The 16,182-nt window shown below is 41.4% G+C and overlaps 1 protein-coding gene across 3 annotated transcripts in view; it reads left to right on the top strand.

Annotated features, from left to right (window-relative positions):
- The window catches only part of aatka (apoptosis-associated tyrosine kinase a), a 29,355-nt gene that overhangs the window by 4,239 nt on the left and 8,934 nt on the right, over positions 1–16,182 (top strand). For 2 of the 3 annotated variants that reach the window (XM_063903321.1, XM_063903320.1), the window contains 4 exons: positions 7,182–7,315; positions 12,414–12,552; positions 15,554–15,633; positions 16,064–16,182. In XM_063903321.1, the coding sequence (XP_063759391.1) occupies positions 7,182–7,315; positions 12,414–12,552; positions 15,554–15,633; positions 16,064–16,182 (472 nt within the window). Of the gene's footprint in view, positions 1–7,181; positions 7,316–12,413; positions 12,553–14,638; positions 15,268–15,553; positions 15,634–16,063 lie in introns of those variants that run through there. The other variant, XM_063903322.1, reaches the window with a different exon arrangement.

Below are 16,182 nucleotides of genomic sequence, written 5' to 3'. Positions count from 1 at the left end.
CAGGAGTTGTTAGAGCTTAAAATAAATGTCAAGTATTGGTGTTGAATAGTGTTTTTGTTTTTGTATGGATTTTAACGCAGTTTATCAAGTCATCAAACAAAGAAACCACTAACTGATCTTTATTACCTTTCTGGAATATGATTTTAATAATGAAAAAATTAGGATATGTCATGGATGTAGAACGATCGGATATTGTGCCCACACTCAATGAGCTGAATAGGTTGATATATTATATTTCATTCTGTGTTTGTATACATTATCTCCAACATTGAGTTACCACAGCTTTACACAGTTAACCCTCTTGATTTTGCCTTAGACATAATTAATAACAAAAAGCAGTCAGTCATTTCAACCCTCTCTTAAGCCGGAACACATCACAGAGAATGTTGCATGCTTTGACACAGACTGGCAGAACAGACGTCTCCCTCCCTGTGAGAGTCCCTACAGACATCTTCCCTCTGTAGTGGTCTGTCCATTATTTTGAAATCACTTACTTGTATGGTTGCTATGCATGCACAAATGCAAACACACCGCTTCTTGCTTTTGACCAAGACCAAGTAATGACAGTGCTGCAGGGTGGGCAAGGTGCCAAACTACACACCACTGCAATCAGATCGTCTTGAGAAAGAGTCGGGGGGGAAAAACAGAGGGTCGGATACAGTTGGTATACAAGTGATTGGTGACAAATAAATATGTACACTACACGGAAACTGTGTTATATAAAAGTCTTACTTTAATGTGTGGTCCGTGACGGAGCTTTGTGTCTGCTAGAAATGAAATGTTGGCTATTTTGACTAAGAAACGTGTCCAGGTGGCGCTAATGACCAAGCTGCATTGAATATACTGCAAAGACTTTATTCTGTGGAGGCTAGTGCCAACACATGCAACAAGAGACCACATACTGCCATTATTAAGCCTCTTAAGCGCCTTTCCACTTCCCCTCCATGATCCTAATGTAAAACATAAAACAGAAAGAGAGCAAATAGGGCCCCAAATCTCTCTGATCACACATTTAAATTCAGGACAGTGCTTCAGGGGCAAACAAATTCCTCCATCTGCCCTGCCTGAGCTGCACCAAGTGCCTTCCAATGAAAACAGAAACACTCACATACACGCAACACAACAGTGATGGAAGAAGAAGGGTGGGAAACCGCTTAGGATAGATCAGACTGAATGGATGGAGACAGGAGAAAAGTGTGACCTTTAGGTTTACATCAGTTAGGGGGCAGTATGAGCAGAGCCAAAGAATGTGTATACAGGGTATACATCAACACACACATGCACAAGACTTTCAGAGTTACACTGATTTTGGCCTGGAAGTTGCTGGATGCGATGCATGGCCTACAACAGAATAACAAATGAAAACAATGGGCTTCAGCCGAATACATATTCCAGCTTCAGTTATGAGGTGCAGAAGAGGGAGCGCTCTACAAGCTCACACATATGTGCTCATGTATCAGTCTCCAGTTTACAGGAGAAGCAACAATTACACGATTAATGGCAGTATCCCCCTGCCATTTCACCCACTCTACCATTGTCCAGTCATGCTCTCTGTGAATGACTGTGGATGGCAGAGAGACGCACTGGCCTGCAGAGGGCCTAATAACTGTCATTAACTGGGAGTGATATCCCGAGTGGATAACTGTGAATCATTATTACAGGCCTGTCATGTCCATCCCCTGACAGCACGAGCAAGGGCACACTGCTGGAAATGAAGGGTCTGAATATCCACTTTTTGAGTAATCTCACAGATAAACACAGTCAGGGACTTGCATGCAAATGTGTAGTAGTTAAAAACACATAATGCAATTATTCAAAATGTTATCAGAATCAGTTTTATTAGCAAGTAAGTTTACACATACGAGGAATTTGCTTTGCTGTATGTGGTACATACCAATTATGATTATGGTGAAGGATAATTGAAGAAGAAATTCATTTGAATGAAATGGGCTGCATTGGGGGGTTGGTATACAGCATGGAAATAATCAGAGCTGCGCAAAGGGAAGCTGCTCACAGTTTATCACACTTGAAAACACACAGTCGAATGAATGAATGGAATGAAAATATCCTTTTGAGTCAAGTAGAGGGAGAAACTTCCTTGGAACAGGAAGCTGCACAGTTTGTAGGGAAAACACATTTTAAAAAGGATTAGCAGTAACAATCCTGTAAGAATGGTGCTATCGGTCTTGTAACCGACTGACATTTTAATAATCAAATCAATTTAACAATGGAAAAGAAACGCTACACATAGCATTATTATTAAAGTACCAGGTCAACTACTGGAAAAACACATACATTATACGCAGTTGCTAGCAGTGGTTTGACTTTAATGTGGACGGGAGACGCTGAGAATACAAACATTGTAAAGGAGAGGAACATGTCCACAGCACTACAAGATTTATTGTTTTTTCTCTCCCCCAAAATACACATGTTGGAGCAGATACACATATTTCTGTAGGTAATAGTAAAACAAAACATCTGTGTGGGTGGATGTTCTTGTGCTCGTGTGTGAATGCAAACACAAAGCACGGCCCTGGCCTTTGATACAAGTGTGGGAAGCATTGTACTGTAACTCTACCTTGACTAATATCCCTTTTTTCTCTTTGCAGCCCTCCTCGCACTGTTTGTCCTCACTCCCTCTCCTATACGTAGCCATTTGGAACAGATTTGTTGAATATGCGATGAGCTCTATCGTGTATAGGAGGTAGTAAATATCCCAGCAGCTGTAGACCTGACATTCAAATTCTTCAGCCACCCGCTACAGCTGCACAGCAACAGAAAGCCCTACCTCACTGGTGCATGCTTTATTTATGATCTACCATGAAAAGCTCAGTGGCTGTGCTTAACACACCACTATCTTTATCTTGTACACAAACACACACACACACACACACACACACACACACACACACACACACACACACACACACACACACACACACACACACACACACACACACACACACACACACACACACACACCATTACATTTAGCATCCTTGCTTCCTCCATGGGCCCCCATCTCACTACATGCCTTTGTTTCTCTTCACTGTTTATAATAGCTGTCTGTGTGTCATATTTAAGCAACAGACATGATTGGATTTTTAAAGCCATTACTTAGTTGCATGTTTAAAATATAATATTAGCTCTTCTTGCTCTGTGACTGCAAAAGACACCACTTATTATGTTTTAAGTAATAGATGACTTGAATTGTCAGCGTTTTTGACATCAACCAAGACTTGTATTGATAAGTCCCACTTTAGGTTGATACAAAGCAACAGTATTTGCCTCCACATTCATTCATCCTCCCTTCACCAACACGTTTTTCCTCTCTTCCTCCCCCCTGTCACCCTGCTGCCTCCTCTCCTGCGGCAGGCTGAATTGTGGAGGTGGCAGGCTGCCCCCACTGCCCTCCCCTCACGTTTGTCAGGACATGGCTCATCTTCCTGTAGTCCTGAAGACAGCTTTTTAATAAAGCGGGTTTGAGCTTGGATTTAAGTGCTTTATTTTCATTTCGTTGTGCAGCTGGTTAAGTAATGTGTGTGCTTCTCAAATATTTATGCAGGACCCAGAGCGACCGCTCTCTCACAGTTCTTCGCAGTGTGTGGAAGATGGATTCTTCAAATGTCGCACTTATGAAGATTGTGCCACTGGTGTTTCTACGGGATGATCATACTAGGTTTTTTGTGGCAAATAAAATGTCTGGTCATGTTGTTCTTGTAGAGAAGCACAAACAGTTTTCTTATTGCAACTTTCTCCAAGTCTTTAGGCATATTCATCCTGTTCATTCGGTCGTGGAGCTCTGATAATCAAACTCCTAGAAATGCATGTATGGTGTACTGATGGTGCCTGTCAACACTCATTTAAACGTCATCCTTTTTAATTTAGCCATTAAGTATTAACACAACTCAAAAGTAACTAAAGCAGACTCATTGTACTCTTTTTTCTTTTACCCAGAAGATAGCAATGGTTTCAGATTTCAGGTCCTGTTCAGAAAGACAACTGCAATGAAAAAGAAACAGCCCCTATTCATTTGCATGTGACTGCTGTGACTCAGCTGTGGTTTTATGAATGCAAACACAGTTCTTGTTCCAAATGTAGAAGGACACATGGGCTGCTATAACTACTTTACAGGGAACACAGTCATTTGACTTACAAAACGAATTGAGAGTGGATAGTTGTTTTTTCATTATCTGTGAAATGGTGAATTGGTCCACTGTCTGCTTGATCAGTGCCTGTAGAGGCTCAACGAATGCTATGTAGTTGCATTGTTGCATTACACATTATAATTAAAAGATGCAATAAAAAAAGAAAAAAGATAATTGCCTATCATTGAAACATAGATGGTGTGCAAAAGATGGAATCAGTAACCAGAGCACAGACAGACCATATGTAAATGTATTTTTCTGTAGAAACACCCTCTCACTCTGACCGAAAATGTCATTGTACCGTTCCCCTAAGATAAAACACCTTCTATTGAATTGCTAATAACGGTGAAGTGCTAAATGTCCTTCCAAATGAAAACGGTCCTTTGGTTATAAAATGTCAGAGAGGAGTAATACATGTACATTATAGATGGTTTTGACTCTTTGAATATTCAATATTCATCCCCGTTTTCCCTGTCAGCCGCTACGTAATGTGTCGAGTCACCACCCACTCAGACTTTGTGTTGCGGTACGTGGTGAATCCTGAAAGGGCCCTGCTCGATTAGCTGGCCCTTTTCACTTCAAAAACACGTTCACATACAGCAATATACAGAATCGTTCACAGCACGATACAGGGATAGAGAGGGGAGAGAGTGCCAGTATACAAGGCATCCGAACATTTTTTCCTCACTGTTATTTCCAAGAGTGAGGAGATAAATAGGGGACATGAGGTTTACTGCACCGTAAACTGCAATTAATCAACTAGTATGTGAGCAAGGTTGTTACCATGGTGATGTGTTGCTGGTTCAATGCCAAGAACACACTTACTACCAGCATTTATTTCACAAATAGACAAGACAGGCACATAAATGAATAAAATAAGCTATTTTAGTTAATGTGCAGATGAAGAGAAGCTCTCCCATTTTAATATGCACATTTATTCTGCTTTGATGTGGACACATTTAAATAGAAAGCATGCCATAGTAATGAGGAAGCAGCAGAAATATGCTAGAAAAGTGCCTTTTTTGGCAATTAAACCATGGTTCCTGTGGCATTAATAATATATAGAGGATACTAGGGGAAAAGGGTCTGCAGTTGTGTGTGCGTGTCTGCATGTGCAAGTATGAGTGCAGGCTTTGTGGCTGTGACCTCCGGGTCAACCTTCAGTTGGAGCAGTGCTGCATGGGCCACAGGAGCTATCGGGTCTGGAACAGCATGTTCCCCACAGCCAAATGGGTCAGGACCGCTGAGTCTCACTCTCTGAGCTGAAATAACATGCGCACACAAGCATCACATACCAATGGGCCGAGTTGACCCAATAGACACAGAGGTGTCATGATTGTGATGTCCATTCAAGAACAGCAAAATGAAGGGAATCCCAGAGTAGGGACATACAGTATATCAATCCTTTTCCTTATCTGAGAAACGGTTTTACAACTCATAGAGAAAGAGAGTAAAAATGGCATTTACATGGCTAACTGCAGGCCTGGGACATTTCTAAAGAAGACATGTTCACAGATGGGAGAGTTGACTAGATTTTGGTTGACTAGTTAAGTTTGGGTAGGCATTGTACTTACTATGAAAGAGGAGTTCAACATTTTTCTGATTCTAATGCATGTTGTGAGAAAAACAATACAAATGTATTTAAGAACATGGTAAAAAAAATCATGTAATTGCTGTCCATAAAATGGGCAAGCTCTCAACCAGGAACAACCAAAACATGTTTTAAAGAAGTATTTGAGCTACATTTGGGGAAATAAGTTTGGCAAACTGACCTTAACGTATTAATAATGAGTCAGCCGGTTAAACACACAGAGATTGATTTACTTTTGTGAAAGGAGTTGTATGATTTATTCTAGGGCTCTGTCATAGTGATGTCACCAGTGTTATTTACATTGGCCTTTTTACACAAAGTCTGAATTTCAAACCGTGGTCTTGAGTGTTACAGAGATGTATCTGAAATGTAAAGACAGTCTAAGGTGTTCCTGAAAGAAAATGACACCCTTTAAAGTAGAATACAGTGACTAGCAAAAAAAGTTTGAAGGGACTATTAGTTAAAATAGTGGAACCCTAAATTAAACATCAAGGAAAACGAGAGAATCCATGCTCCAATAGCTTATTAAGTCATTGAATATAACTCAGGGTTAGATATAGCCTACACTGTGAGCATGTTATATTCCCTCTCGAGGTTTCCTAAGAGATGGATACTACATTAGTGGACATTTAAGATATGAGTGTGATGCATAGGAGGGCTGGGGAACGAGTGTGTTGGAATGTTTCAATCTTTTACTTTCTTTCTCTGTCTTTCCTTCTTCCTCTCTTCTCTTTCATGTGTTCTGGCAGGAGTTTGAAAACTGTAAATCAGATAATATGGATTTCCTCAGCTACTAGAAGCTTAAAGATAAACTGACATGTGTGCGGCACATATGCACACAGGAAGACAAAGACAGATGGTAAATAACTTGCACAATGTAAAAATGAGTAGGAGATTGTGTGTACTCTCAGTTTATTGGTTGCAGGCCCACAAAAAAATAACTACGGCTTAATATGTGCTGGGATTTAAGAGGGTTGAGTGAATTGCCTCTAGAATTGTTCAGAAAATGAGAAGCAAATTATACGTACCCAGTGAGAGTTTTCCTTCGTCAGTTGTTTACATTGAAACAGACTGAGTAACTACACCTGGTCTGCTGCTGTTCCTGCTTCATTAAATGATTACCCAGAGGGAGTCAAGGTGTTTGTGGGCGGTATGAAACTTTCTGCCTCCATGACTCATAATTCATGGTATCTACTGTTTTCAAGCTACAGAAACCGGATTCCTATTCAGGTTACAGGTTGTAGCGATGAACAGAAAGCAGTAGAGAATAATTGTGGGTCACATGCATCTTTATTCAAGCTGCCAATGAAAGTCACAATTCATCTGTGTGCATTCAAATCACCTTTATCTCTGTTTAGCTTTTAATTTCCTGTATGACTCCGCAGATTGTTATCTGATCTCCTTCACTATTTTAAATTTGGCATTATCCTCCCATGTTGCAGATGGGGCTCCGCTGAGCGAGCTGTCGTGGCCTTCATCTCTGGCTGTGGTCGCTGTCTCCTTCTCTGGCCTCTTCACCTTCGTCTTCCTCATGCTGGCCTGCCTCTGCTGCAAAAAGGGCGACATTGGCTTCAAGGTGAGCTACCTGCTGCCCCCTGCTGGAGGTAGCGAGGAGAGCACAAACATTGTGTGCACCATGGATGAGATTCATGCTCAGTATTTACAATGAAAATAACAGAGAAAGTACAAATTTATCACAAGTTTGTTACTGATACTGACACACAAAGCCTCACATATTTAATGTCCATTCCACGTCATTTTAGTCTGCCACCAAGTTGACAATGAGTTTGACACAAAGTCCTACAAATCATTATGGTTTTGTCTCCAACAATCCAAAACTCAAAGATATTTAATATTCAGCAAGGAATTTGTTGCCCACTGTTCTGTTGTCTGATCAAAATATGTTTTCATTTACAATAGATGTAAAGAAGACATCTCTGTCAGTCCAAAATCCAAAGATACTAAGTGTACATTTCTGTATGACTTGAGACAAAATGTTTGGCATTTTTGCATAAAACATGACATTATATTATTTCAAGGTTGCCATTTAATTGTATTAATATTTCATGTCAAGCCAAGTTCTCTGGAGATGGCAGGATCATGTTTGTATTGAAACCTCTCCAAAACCTTCATAGCCTTAGATGCCAAAGGACCATTGCCACATTGTGTGCAAGTGGTGCAACCAAGTACCCATCCCATCCTAGGCTGGCACACTTTGTCTCTGTGTTGCATTCAGCTGCCATCATTAGTCAGCCATGCTGTGTCAATCATCAGCGCTGATGAGGGTTAACAGAGACTGACACAGGCAGGGGGCATATGGAGAGAGACGGAGAGGAGGAAAAACCCACGATTCGCTGTACTGGCTGCTGCTTGTCTTTACAAGTTTCCTCATTAACTTGACTTTTTCTCATATTATGGCATTTGCATTGAAACGCATTTTTCATTTTTGTATAGCATTTTAATGTTTGTATCTCGTCTGGAGAATGATAAATTACAGCCTTGATTGAACAGCCTTCTGTGAAGATCACTTGTGCAAATGATTTCGTAATTCATAAAAGGAATTGTGGTGCTGGTGTTGGAGAGGAAAGGAGAGAGGGTGAGGGCACAGCAGTTTGCCTGTGGTTGATATCAGGTCTGTGCTTCTGCATTCACGCTATACATCGGGAACAGCCTGTTGCGTGTTTATGCTGCAGTGGTGACAGCGACACTAAAGAGCACAGGACAGAGAGGCACCATTAACAACAGAGTTTTCTCATCTTTGTGTCTCGTGTGTGTCCACACCTGTCTGTCATAGGCCAGATAGCCTCTGCCTCTTTATGCAAAAGTGAGTTTTAATAACTTGCAGGAAGAAGTAGGAGTCTTGTTTTGTACTTGCCTACATTCTGCCTGCTTTTTACTGTAAAAAAACGAATGAAAAGAAGACGGCTCCAGCTGCAAAACAGCAATATCTAGCTGCTTAAACGGCAGTCATTCAAGGTTCAAGGTTCAAGGTCATTCAAGCAAAGCACCACCATGAGCCTATTTAAAGTATCAATGTGACACTATTGATTCCTGCAGGCAGGGGTATTGTCTTACACTGGAGTTAAGGGTGAAACTGTTGCTAAAACAGTGCTGGGCTTTTTATTTATTGCACAGATATAGTTAAAGAGGTGAGTAAAGCTATTTTTGAAACATTGCGTATTGCCAGGGCACTATTAAAATCATTAGACCAAGGATGCGAAACACATTTCATTTTTATCTGTTAGCCAACTGTCCTCTTATATAATTATGGTTATGCAGTTGAACAAAAAAAGGGTGCTTTTTTTTATTTGGTAACACAGGTGTAATCGATAAGATAATTGTGGTTTTGTTCCATTTTGATTAGCCACGCTCTCAGTATTGTGCATGCTTGCTCGCTGGAGTGGAGTGGAGGTGACACACTAAATAGAATATGACCATGATTAAATATATCAACTTCACCAGTGTTCACCCTGCTATGACATGTCAAAATGGCTGCTGTTAGAAGTGCCTTTACTGTAGGTGGAGAACAACAGCAATAATTTGAGCGTTGTAATTCTGTGTGTATTCAAGAGGAGCTTGACTGAGAGCTGTGGGTCATTTGTAACACAATAGTTTGTTTGTTGGACATTTGAGGAAAAAGACAATGAAAGGATAACATTCACACATTGTAACTGATTCTTGTAATACTTCTTCTGTCAGATGAGCACAACTTTCAGATCTCAGTCAATTAAAGTCTCAAATATTCATATTTAAATGGATTAAGCAAATATGGAAGAAGTTGTGATTTCTGTAAAACATATGCTTGTTGTCTTGATCATAGTTTATAGTAATTCAACAACAGACAATCCAATCTTTATCTTGCTCTCTTAAGTTTGGCAGCAAACATCACATGTTGCTTCCTTTCTCTTTGGCATCCGCTTGTCACTCAACATCTCACTTGTATAGTGTGCATTCATGTGGGACTGCAAAACTGCACTGCTGCACTGTCCAAGAAGCTTCATTATTCCTCTCCATCATGGTGCTCTTACTGGAGCTCGTAGTGTGAGGCTGGGTATTAAGTGCTTTCTAAACTGAAGGCTCTCTGGGGAGCTATGCAATGCTGACTCACAGCCAGGTGCTCGCTTTCACACTTCGCTCTGAGGAGAGTGGCAGATGGTCCTCTTGAAACACACACACACACACACACACACACACACACACACACACACACACACACACACACACACACACACAACACACACACACACACACACACACACACACACACAGTCACACACTGGTGAGCACCTGTACATATAAATATACACACACCCACACACACACACACACACACACACACACACACACACACACACACACACACACACACACACACACACACACACACACACACACACACACACACACACACACACACACACACACACACACACACACAAGGAGTCATTCAAATATTTCATATATTCCATCCTACAACCCACATTGTACAAATCTGTTTCCTTATTTGTTTAACTCTGTGGGTACTGAAAGTGGGAGGTTGTTGTGGGTAACAGTTCATTAATAACCAACGGATGGATTGTGAACAGAGCACTTTTGCAGCTCCCCCAACATGGCCAACAAGATTGACTTGAAACATGTGGGTCTTCAACTTTCTATTAGAAATGTAAATTGTTTTTTAAAACATTAACCCCAGACAATATTTGTGGTCCAATTGTGTGTATCCATCATTTGATCCTCTGTGCCCGTCTATTCCAAAACCATCTTTAATATATTGACTATATGGATGTGTGGGGCCATATTTAGTGCATATCTGATGTTATAATGTTGGACAGTGGTAGCAAATAAAATTTGCCCAATACAGAATCTTTAGTTTTTGTTCCTGCACAGACGCCTAAGAAATAAACCCAGAAAAACAGGCATCTCAGTTAAACTTCAAGGATTTAGGTTTTCCGTTTAACCAGCGCATCTGCTGAACTACAGTCCCACTGCATTTAAATGTAAGTCTCTTAAGGTCTCATATGAGTTCATGAAATTGTTTACTTTAATTCATCTTGATTCACCCTGTCAATAATCTACATTGTCATGCTGCAGATAATGCTTTTTGTGTAGTTTACTGTTTAAGTACAGTTTCCTTCTGTGAGTGTCTTACAATACGCCTTAATGTTGGCTCTGGGTTAAAAGCACTAAATATGAACTACTTTGGTTATTGAGACAGATCCATTTTTTAAGCTACATCTAGAGGAAGTAAAAGAGAGTCAGGCATTACACGCAAGGTTTTTTTGTATCTAAGAGAGCCTTCCGTACCTGGGGTGACAGCATTCTCCATCGCTGCCCCCACCCTCTGGAACTCACTCCCACCACACATCAGCAACTGTGCTGAACTCCCCACCTTCAAAACACTGACCGAAACTCACCTTTTCTGACTAGCTTTTAACGTGTGATTTATGACGTGTCCATTGCTCCATTTTAATTAGACTTTTTATCTTATCTCATTTTTTTTCTTACATCTGTAAAGTGTCTTGAGCACATGATAAAGTGCTTGATAAATAAAATGTATTATTATTAAGTATGAAGTATCAAATCTGTCTCCGTCTTACAATCTGGTGTGTTAGCACTCTTATTACGTGCTCTATCGGTGCTTCTGTAGTGACATGCTACAACAGTTAGGAAGGACACTGCAGTAGACTGCAACTGATGTGAGCAGAAAAAAGGAAAAGTAAAGCAGAGAGAACAAAGGTTGTGGGTTCGGTGAACAGGAAAGGAAAGAGGGTCACAGTTTTTCACTAACTCTCATTGTCACCTGCAGTTAAAGAACCAGAGTTTTCTTTCTGCATAGCTGATGATATTGCCCTCTCTCTCTCTTGCTCTTCCTCCTGGCATTTGGGAACTTAACGATTGACATATTGAAAAATGTATTTCCAGTTTCAGTTGTCTTTTTTGTGTTGTGCATAGAGTATGTAATCACAGTGACATGATTGTCTTTTTGTGATTATTGCAACATTATTGGACAATATATATATATATATATATATATATATATATATATATATATATTTGTTTGTCCTTAAGAAAGATTGGTCTCATGATGAGTAAAGGCAAGGCAAGGCACGTTTCATTATACAGCACCTTTCAACACAAGGCAATTCAAAGTGTGAAGTGCATTGTGGTAAACTGAACAGTGTAACAGCAAGGCTTAAATAATGTAGCTCAAGATAATCAGGACACTGGTGGTTTAGTCACGTTCAAATTTGGTATGCTGTTTTCAAAACTAGTTGTCATAGGTTGAAATAAATAAGTCATGTTTTATCACTAAGAGCAATTGAAGTGTATCACGTTTTGGGATTAACGTTTTTTAGACTAAGTTTTACATTCTTTATTGATAGAAACTTAACGTTGTGTAGGTGAATGAATAGGAGAAAGAAATAAAAGACATAGCAAAAGAAAGACGTCCTTTGTGTATTTAGTCTAAACACGCACATAGTGTGTTCCCCCTACAGCGTCTTTGTTCTGACCCACACAATACACCCTACAACGTACATGACTTATGCATATAGCTTGGTGGGCGAGCCTCAGTGCACTTGAATGCCCTTACAGTTGAACCATTGTCTCCCAGCAAGTCAGTGGTAGGATGGCTGCGAGTGGCTGACTAATTTCTGCATGTGTCTTTGCAACAGGAGTTTGAAAACACTGAGGGAGAGGAGTACCAGGCAGATCTCTCCCTGGCCTCGCCTTCATCCCAGAATGGCCCCGAGGTGTACATCCTTCCCCTCACTGAGGTCTCCCTGCCTGTCTCCAAACAGCCTGGCAGATCCAGTAAGAAGCCGCACAACACTATCAACACATAACACCTTTATGTTATATCTGCTAGCTCTCTTAGTAACCTGATTTAATGTTTAGCTTTTGCTACCTGGTGTTTTTCATTTCTTATTTCCTCTCATCTTCTCTATTATTTATTCCCAGTTCCCAGGAACAGCTGCCACACTTACAGACCGTTAAAACAGCTTGTTACTTCTCTACAGCATGACATAAAACTAAGAATCTTTTGTCTACCTTAGCTGGAACAGACATGGCCTCTTTCATGAAGTACAGTATGTCGGATTTCTACTTCCTTGCCCTCTCTTAGCGAGGGACAGAATCGTTCCATTTTACGACCTACTGCAGTATATGTGAAACTGCAGCATGCTGGAGAGGAAGGAATCTGACTTTACCCTAGTGTACATATTTTCAGTGCATGCTACTGTACATTACATTATCATGAAACCACTATTTTACTTGAATCTTACATAATCTAACGTCAGCACATGTCCCTATTATTTTGGTGTGTTTATTCCTACACCCATGAACCTCCTCAGCATTGTCACAGTCTGTTTCTTTTTTTTCTTCCGATCGTTCTGTCTGAAACCCAGCCTGTTAAAATGTGCACGTGTGTGTATTGTGTGTGAATCTCAGTATAAGCCAGATCATGGGTGTCTCTCCCTGCATGATTCACTGGCTGTCTGAGCTGCAGCGTGCTTAGCCAGAAGGGAGGTGAGTTGGGGCTCAGCATCCCAGAATGTAAGACTCAGCAATGATTGGACAAGGCAGTCTTAGGCCTGCAGCCAATCACCAGCCTTTGCTCCATCCTCCATAGCTACCGTTGTATGATTGGAGCAGGTGTTGCAGGGCGAGGAATGGATAGACAGCAAGAGGAGACAAGATGTAAAACGAGGGAGAATGTGTCCTTTCTCTGAGTCAGGGAGAACAGGCTTTTATTCATTCCCTTCCTTATGTACATACAGAAAACATGGTATTATTTTTATTTCACACCTTAAATATTGACCATTTTGTGAATTTAGAATTTTAACAGCTTTCCCATTTCCGTCCCATTTCCGTCTTCAAGAGGATTGCAGGAATAATTCACATTTCAAAAGTATTACATCGATAAGCTGCAGGTCAAAAACGGAGCAGACTATTCCATAGATATTAACATCATGACCGTGTTTAAATTATCAACCCCCACATTGACATACACGAAGCAAATGAGACTAGTAAGGACCTCTTTAACAGAAACACAAGTTACAGTATGGGGTGTATACTCTCACCATGAATAGCGTATTCTATATCACTTCTACATCTGTATGAACACACATTACAATGCTTGCCATTTATCTGAGTCCCGCGTTTAATTTGTTGGTCTAATCTTTTATTCAAGAGGTCCTGTAAAGCCTTCAAACCCACGACAGAGGCTCGATGCATCAAAGCGAGTGTGTGTTAAGCAGTCGTGTGTGTGTCATTCCACGGGCCCACTGATCCCACAGTCTCACTGGACCCCAGCGTCTTCTCTGGGAATGCCATAAGGTGGATGGGAATGCACACTCACGCTCAATCATTCCACATTCGGAATAATTTCACTTTCTAACTTCTAACTTCTCTGTCATGGGGGGTGGTAGAGCAGTGTGGGTCTGTTATCACCGTGACAACCTCTGCCCAACGTTCTAGTGGAGAATGGGTTGTGTGTGTCTGCTCATGAGTGTGTGTGTGTGTGTGTGTTGTGTCCACTGGGTACCAGGAGACGCTGCATGAGCGTGTGAGTGAGCGAGCCGAACAATGGCCCCGATTTAGGCTGGCTGAGCAGTGGGTGAGCATAAGGCCGGGCTGAAATGTCCGTGGAACGCACCAGAGGAGGACTGGCATTATGGGCAGAATACAGTGAAGGGTCTGTGAGAGAATGAGGAGAGACAGGGGAAGGGTGGTGGCATGCACCAGGACCCTAAGAGTGGGGAGGGGTTCGCTTGAGATAGGGGTGGCGACTGTGTATGACAGAGGTCTTTTCTGCATCTGACAGAGGAGGGTTTGTGTCCTGTTTGGCTGAGGAATGCTGCTGTCCTGGGTGACAGGAGGGCATTATGTTGGACTTATGTCACTACCGGGGTCTTGAAGCTGCACATAGAGCTGGCGCATCAGTCGGCACACTACCAACATGCGTGACGGTCACACCAGGCGTGATACATGACCAGAGTCTCAGAGAAATATAGCGCCCAAGGCAGGAATCCTCCTGCAAGGAACAGTCTGCAGATTGGTCTGCTGACTCCAAGCTGTTTCTCTCTTGCTCAGAATACTGTAGATTTGAATGAAGTCTAGAAACCAAGGATTTTGGTGTTTGCTCGACAGCTGGAGAGCTCCAGAAGAGGACAGTATGTGTGTTTTTGTGTGTCCCAGTTGGAGGATGATCTCGGGACAGACTGGGAGAGGCAGCGTGGCGCGCTTGTTCAGCTGTGCGAGGGCTCGGAGGGTTAAATCCTGCCGAGACTCTCTCACACACACACTGCGATCGTGGGGTCTTTCTCAGATACACACAATAAGACTAAGTAGCCTGGGGTTAGGGCTGGGGCCACGGGCTCTCGGTTCTCACACTCTGAACCAGTACTTTATTCTGCATGGGAGCCGGACTCAGTCCCTGTCACGAGCGGCTGGCCGCTCCACTGCTCCGCCACCATCTTTTCTCTCACCACAATCATCTACCTTCTTAAATAATGAAAATCCATGGAGGTATTTGAATTTTGTGCTCAAATTGTCGCCTTCTTATTGTTATGGCTTTTTCTCCTGTTTAAGTGATCGCACTTTTTAAGAATATGTGCGTTCATTATCTGAGGAGTTCTGTGTTGATGTTGTTTTCCTGTTCTGTCCATTTCTGTTCAAATCATAAACTTCTATCTTTCTTTTGTTGACTTATTGTTCACCTTTGCTTTCAAAAATCTGTTTATGTTTTCTTTATCCCTTTTTAATCACTACAACAGTCTTTTTGTATAGAGTAATCTTATGTCTTCCTTTACAGTCCAGCTTCTGAAATCATCAGAGCTCGGCCGCCATAGTCTACTCTATCTAAAGGAGATTGGACATGGCTGGTTTGGCAAGGTAAAACAAAATGTTTTGATCCCTAAACATACACACAATCCCAAAATGGTCTTTGTTGCAGTGAAATAAAACACTTTGTATTTTGTTATTACTTGCTTTAATGATTTTAACTGCCTCTTTGTTACTCTATTCACTGTACTTTAATGTGCTCTATGTGAGGAATGCGAGGGTAATGTGATGATGATCTCATTCTAGCGAAGCTAATGTTTGGCACTTGTGTTAGAGAGAGAAGCTGGAATTCCAAATCGCAGTCAATTTCAGACATATTATTTTATAGTAAATGGGGCTGAAACACTACTTTTGTAGTGTATGTTTACGTTTTTCATTTTGCTTGTTTTTGGTTGTTTCTGTCATGCATGTTGATTCTGTTTGTCGCAAACCCTGGTCATTATTGCTATAGTTTGGTAAAAAAATATATTTGACTTCTTAGGTCCTGTTAGGTGAGGTCAATGCAGGCCTTAGCACCACCCAGGTGGTGGTGAAGGAGCTGAAGGCCAGTGCCAGTGTCCATGATCAGATGCAGTTCCTTGAGGAGGTGCAGCCATACCG

Source organism: Eleginops maclovinus, chromosome 16 (assembly GCF_036324505.1).
Source record: "Eleginops maclovinus isolate JMC-PN-2008 ecotype Puerto Natales chromosome 16, JC_Emac_rtc_rv5, whole genome shotgun sequence".
NCBI classification, from domain to species: domain Eukaryota; kingdom Metazoa; phylum Chordata; class Actinopteri; order Perciformes; family Eleginopidae; genus Eleginops; species Eleginops maclovinus.
Note: the sequence above shows the minus strand (reverse complement) of the source record. Positions and strands in the feature narration are given on the sequence as shown.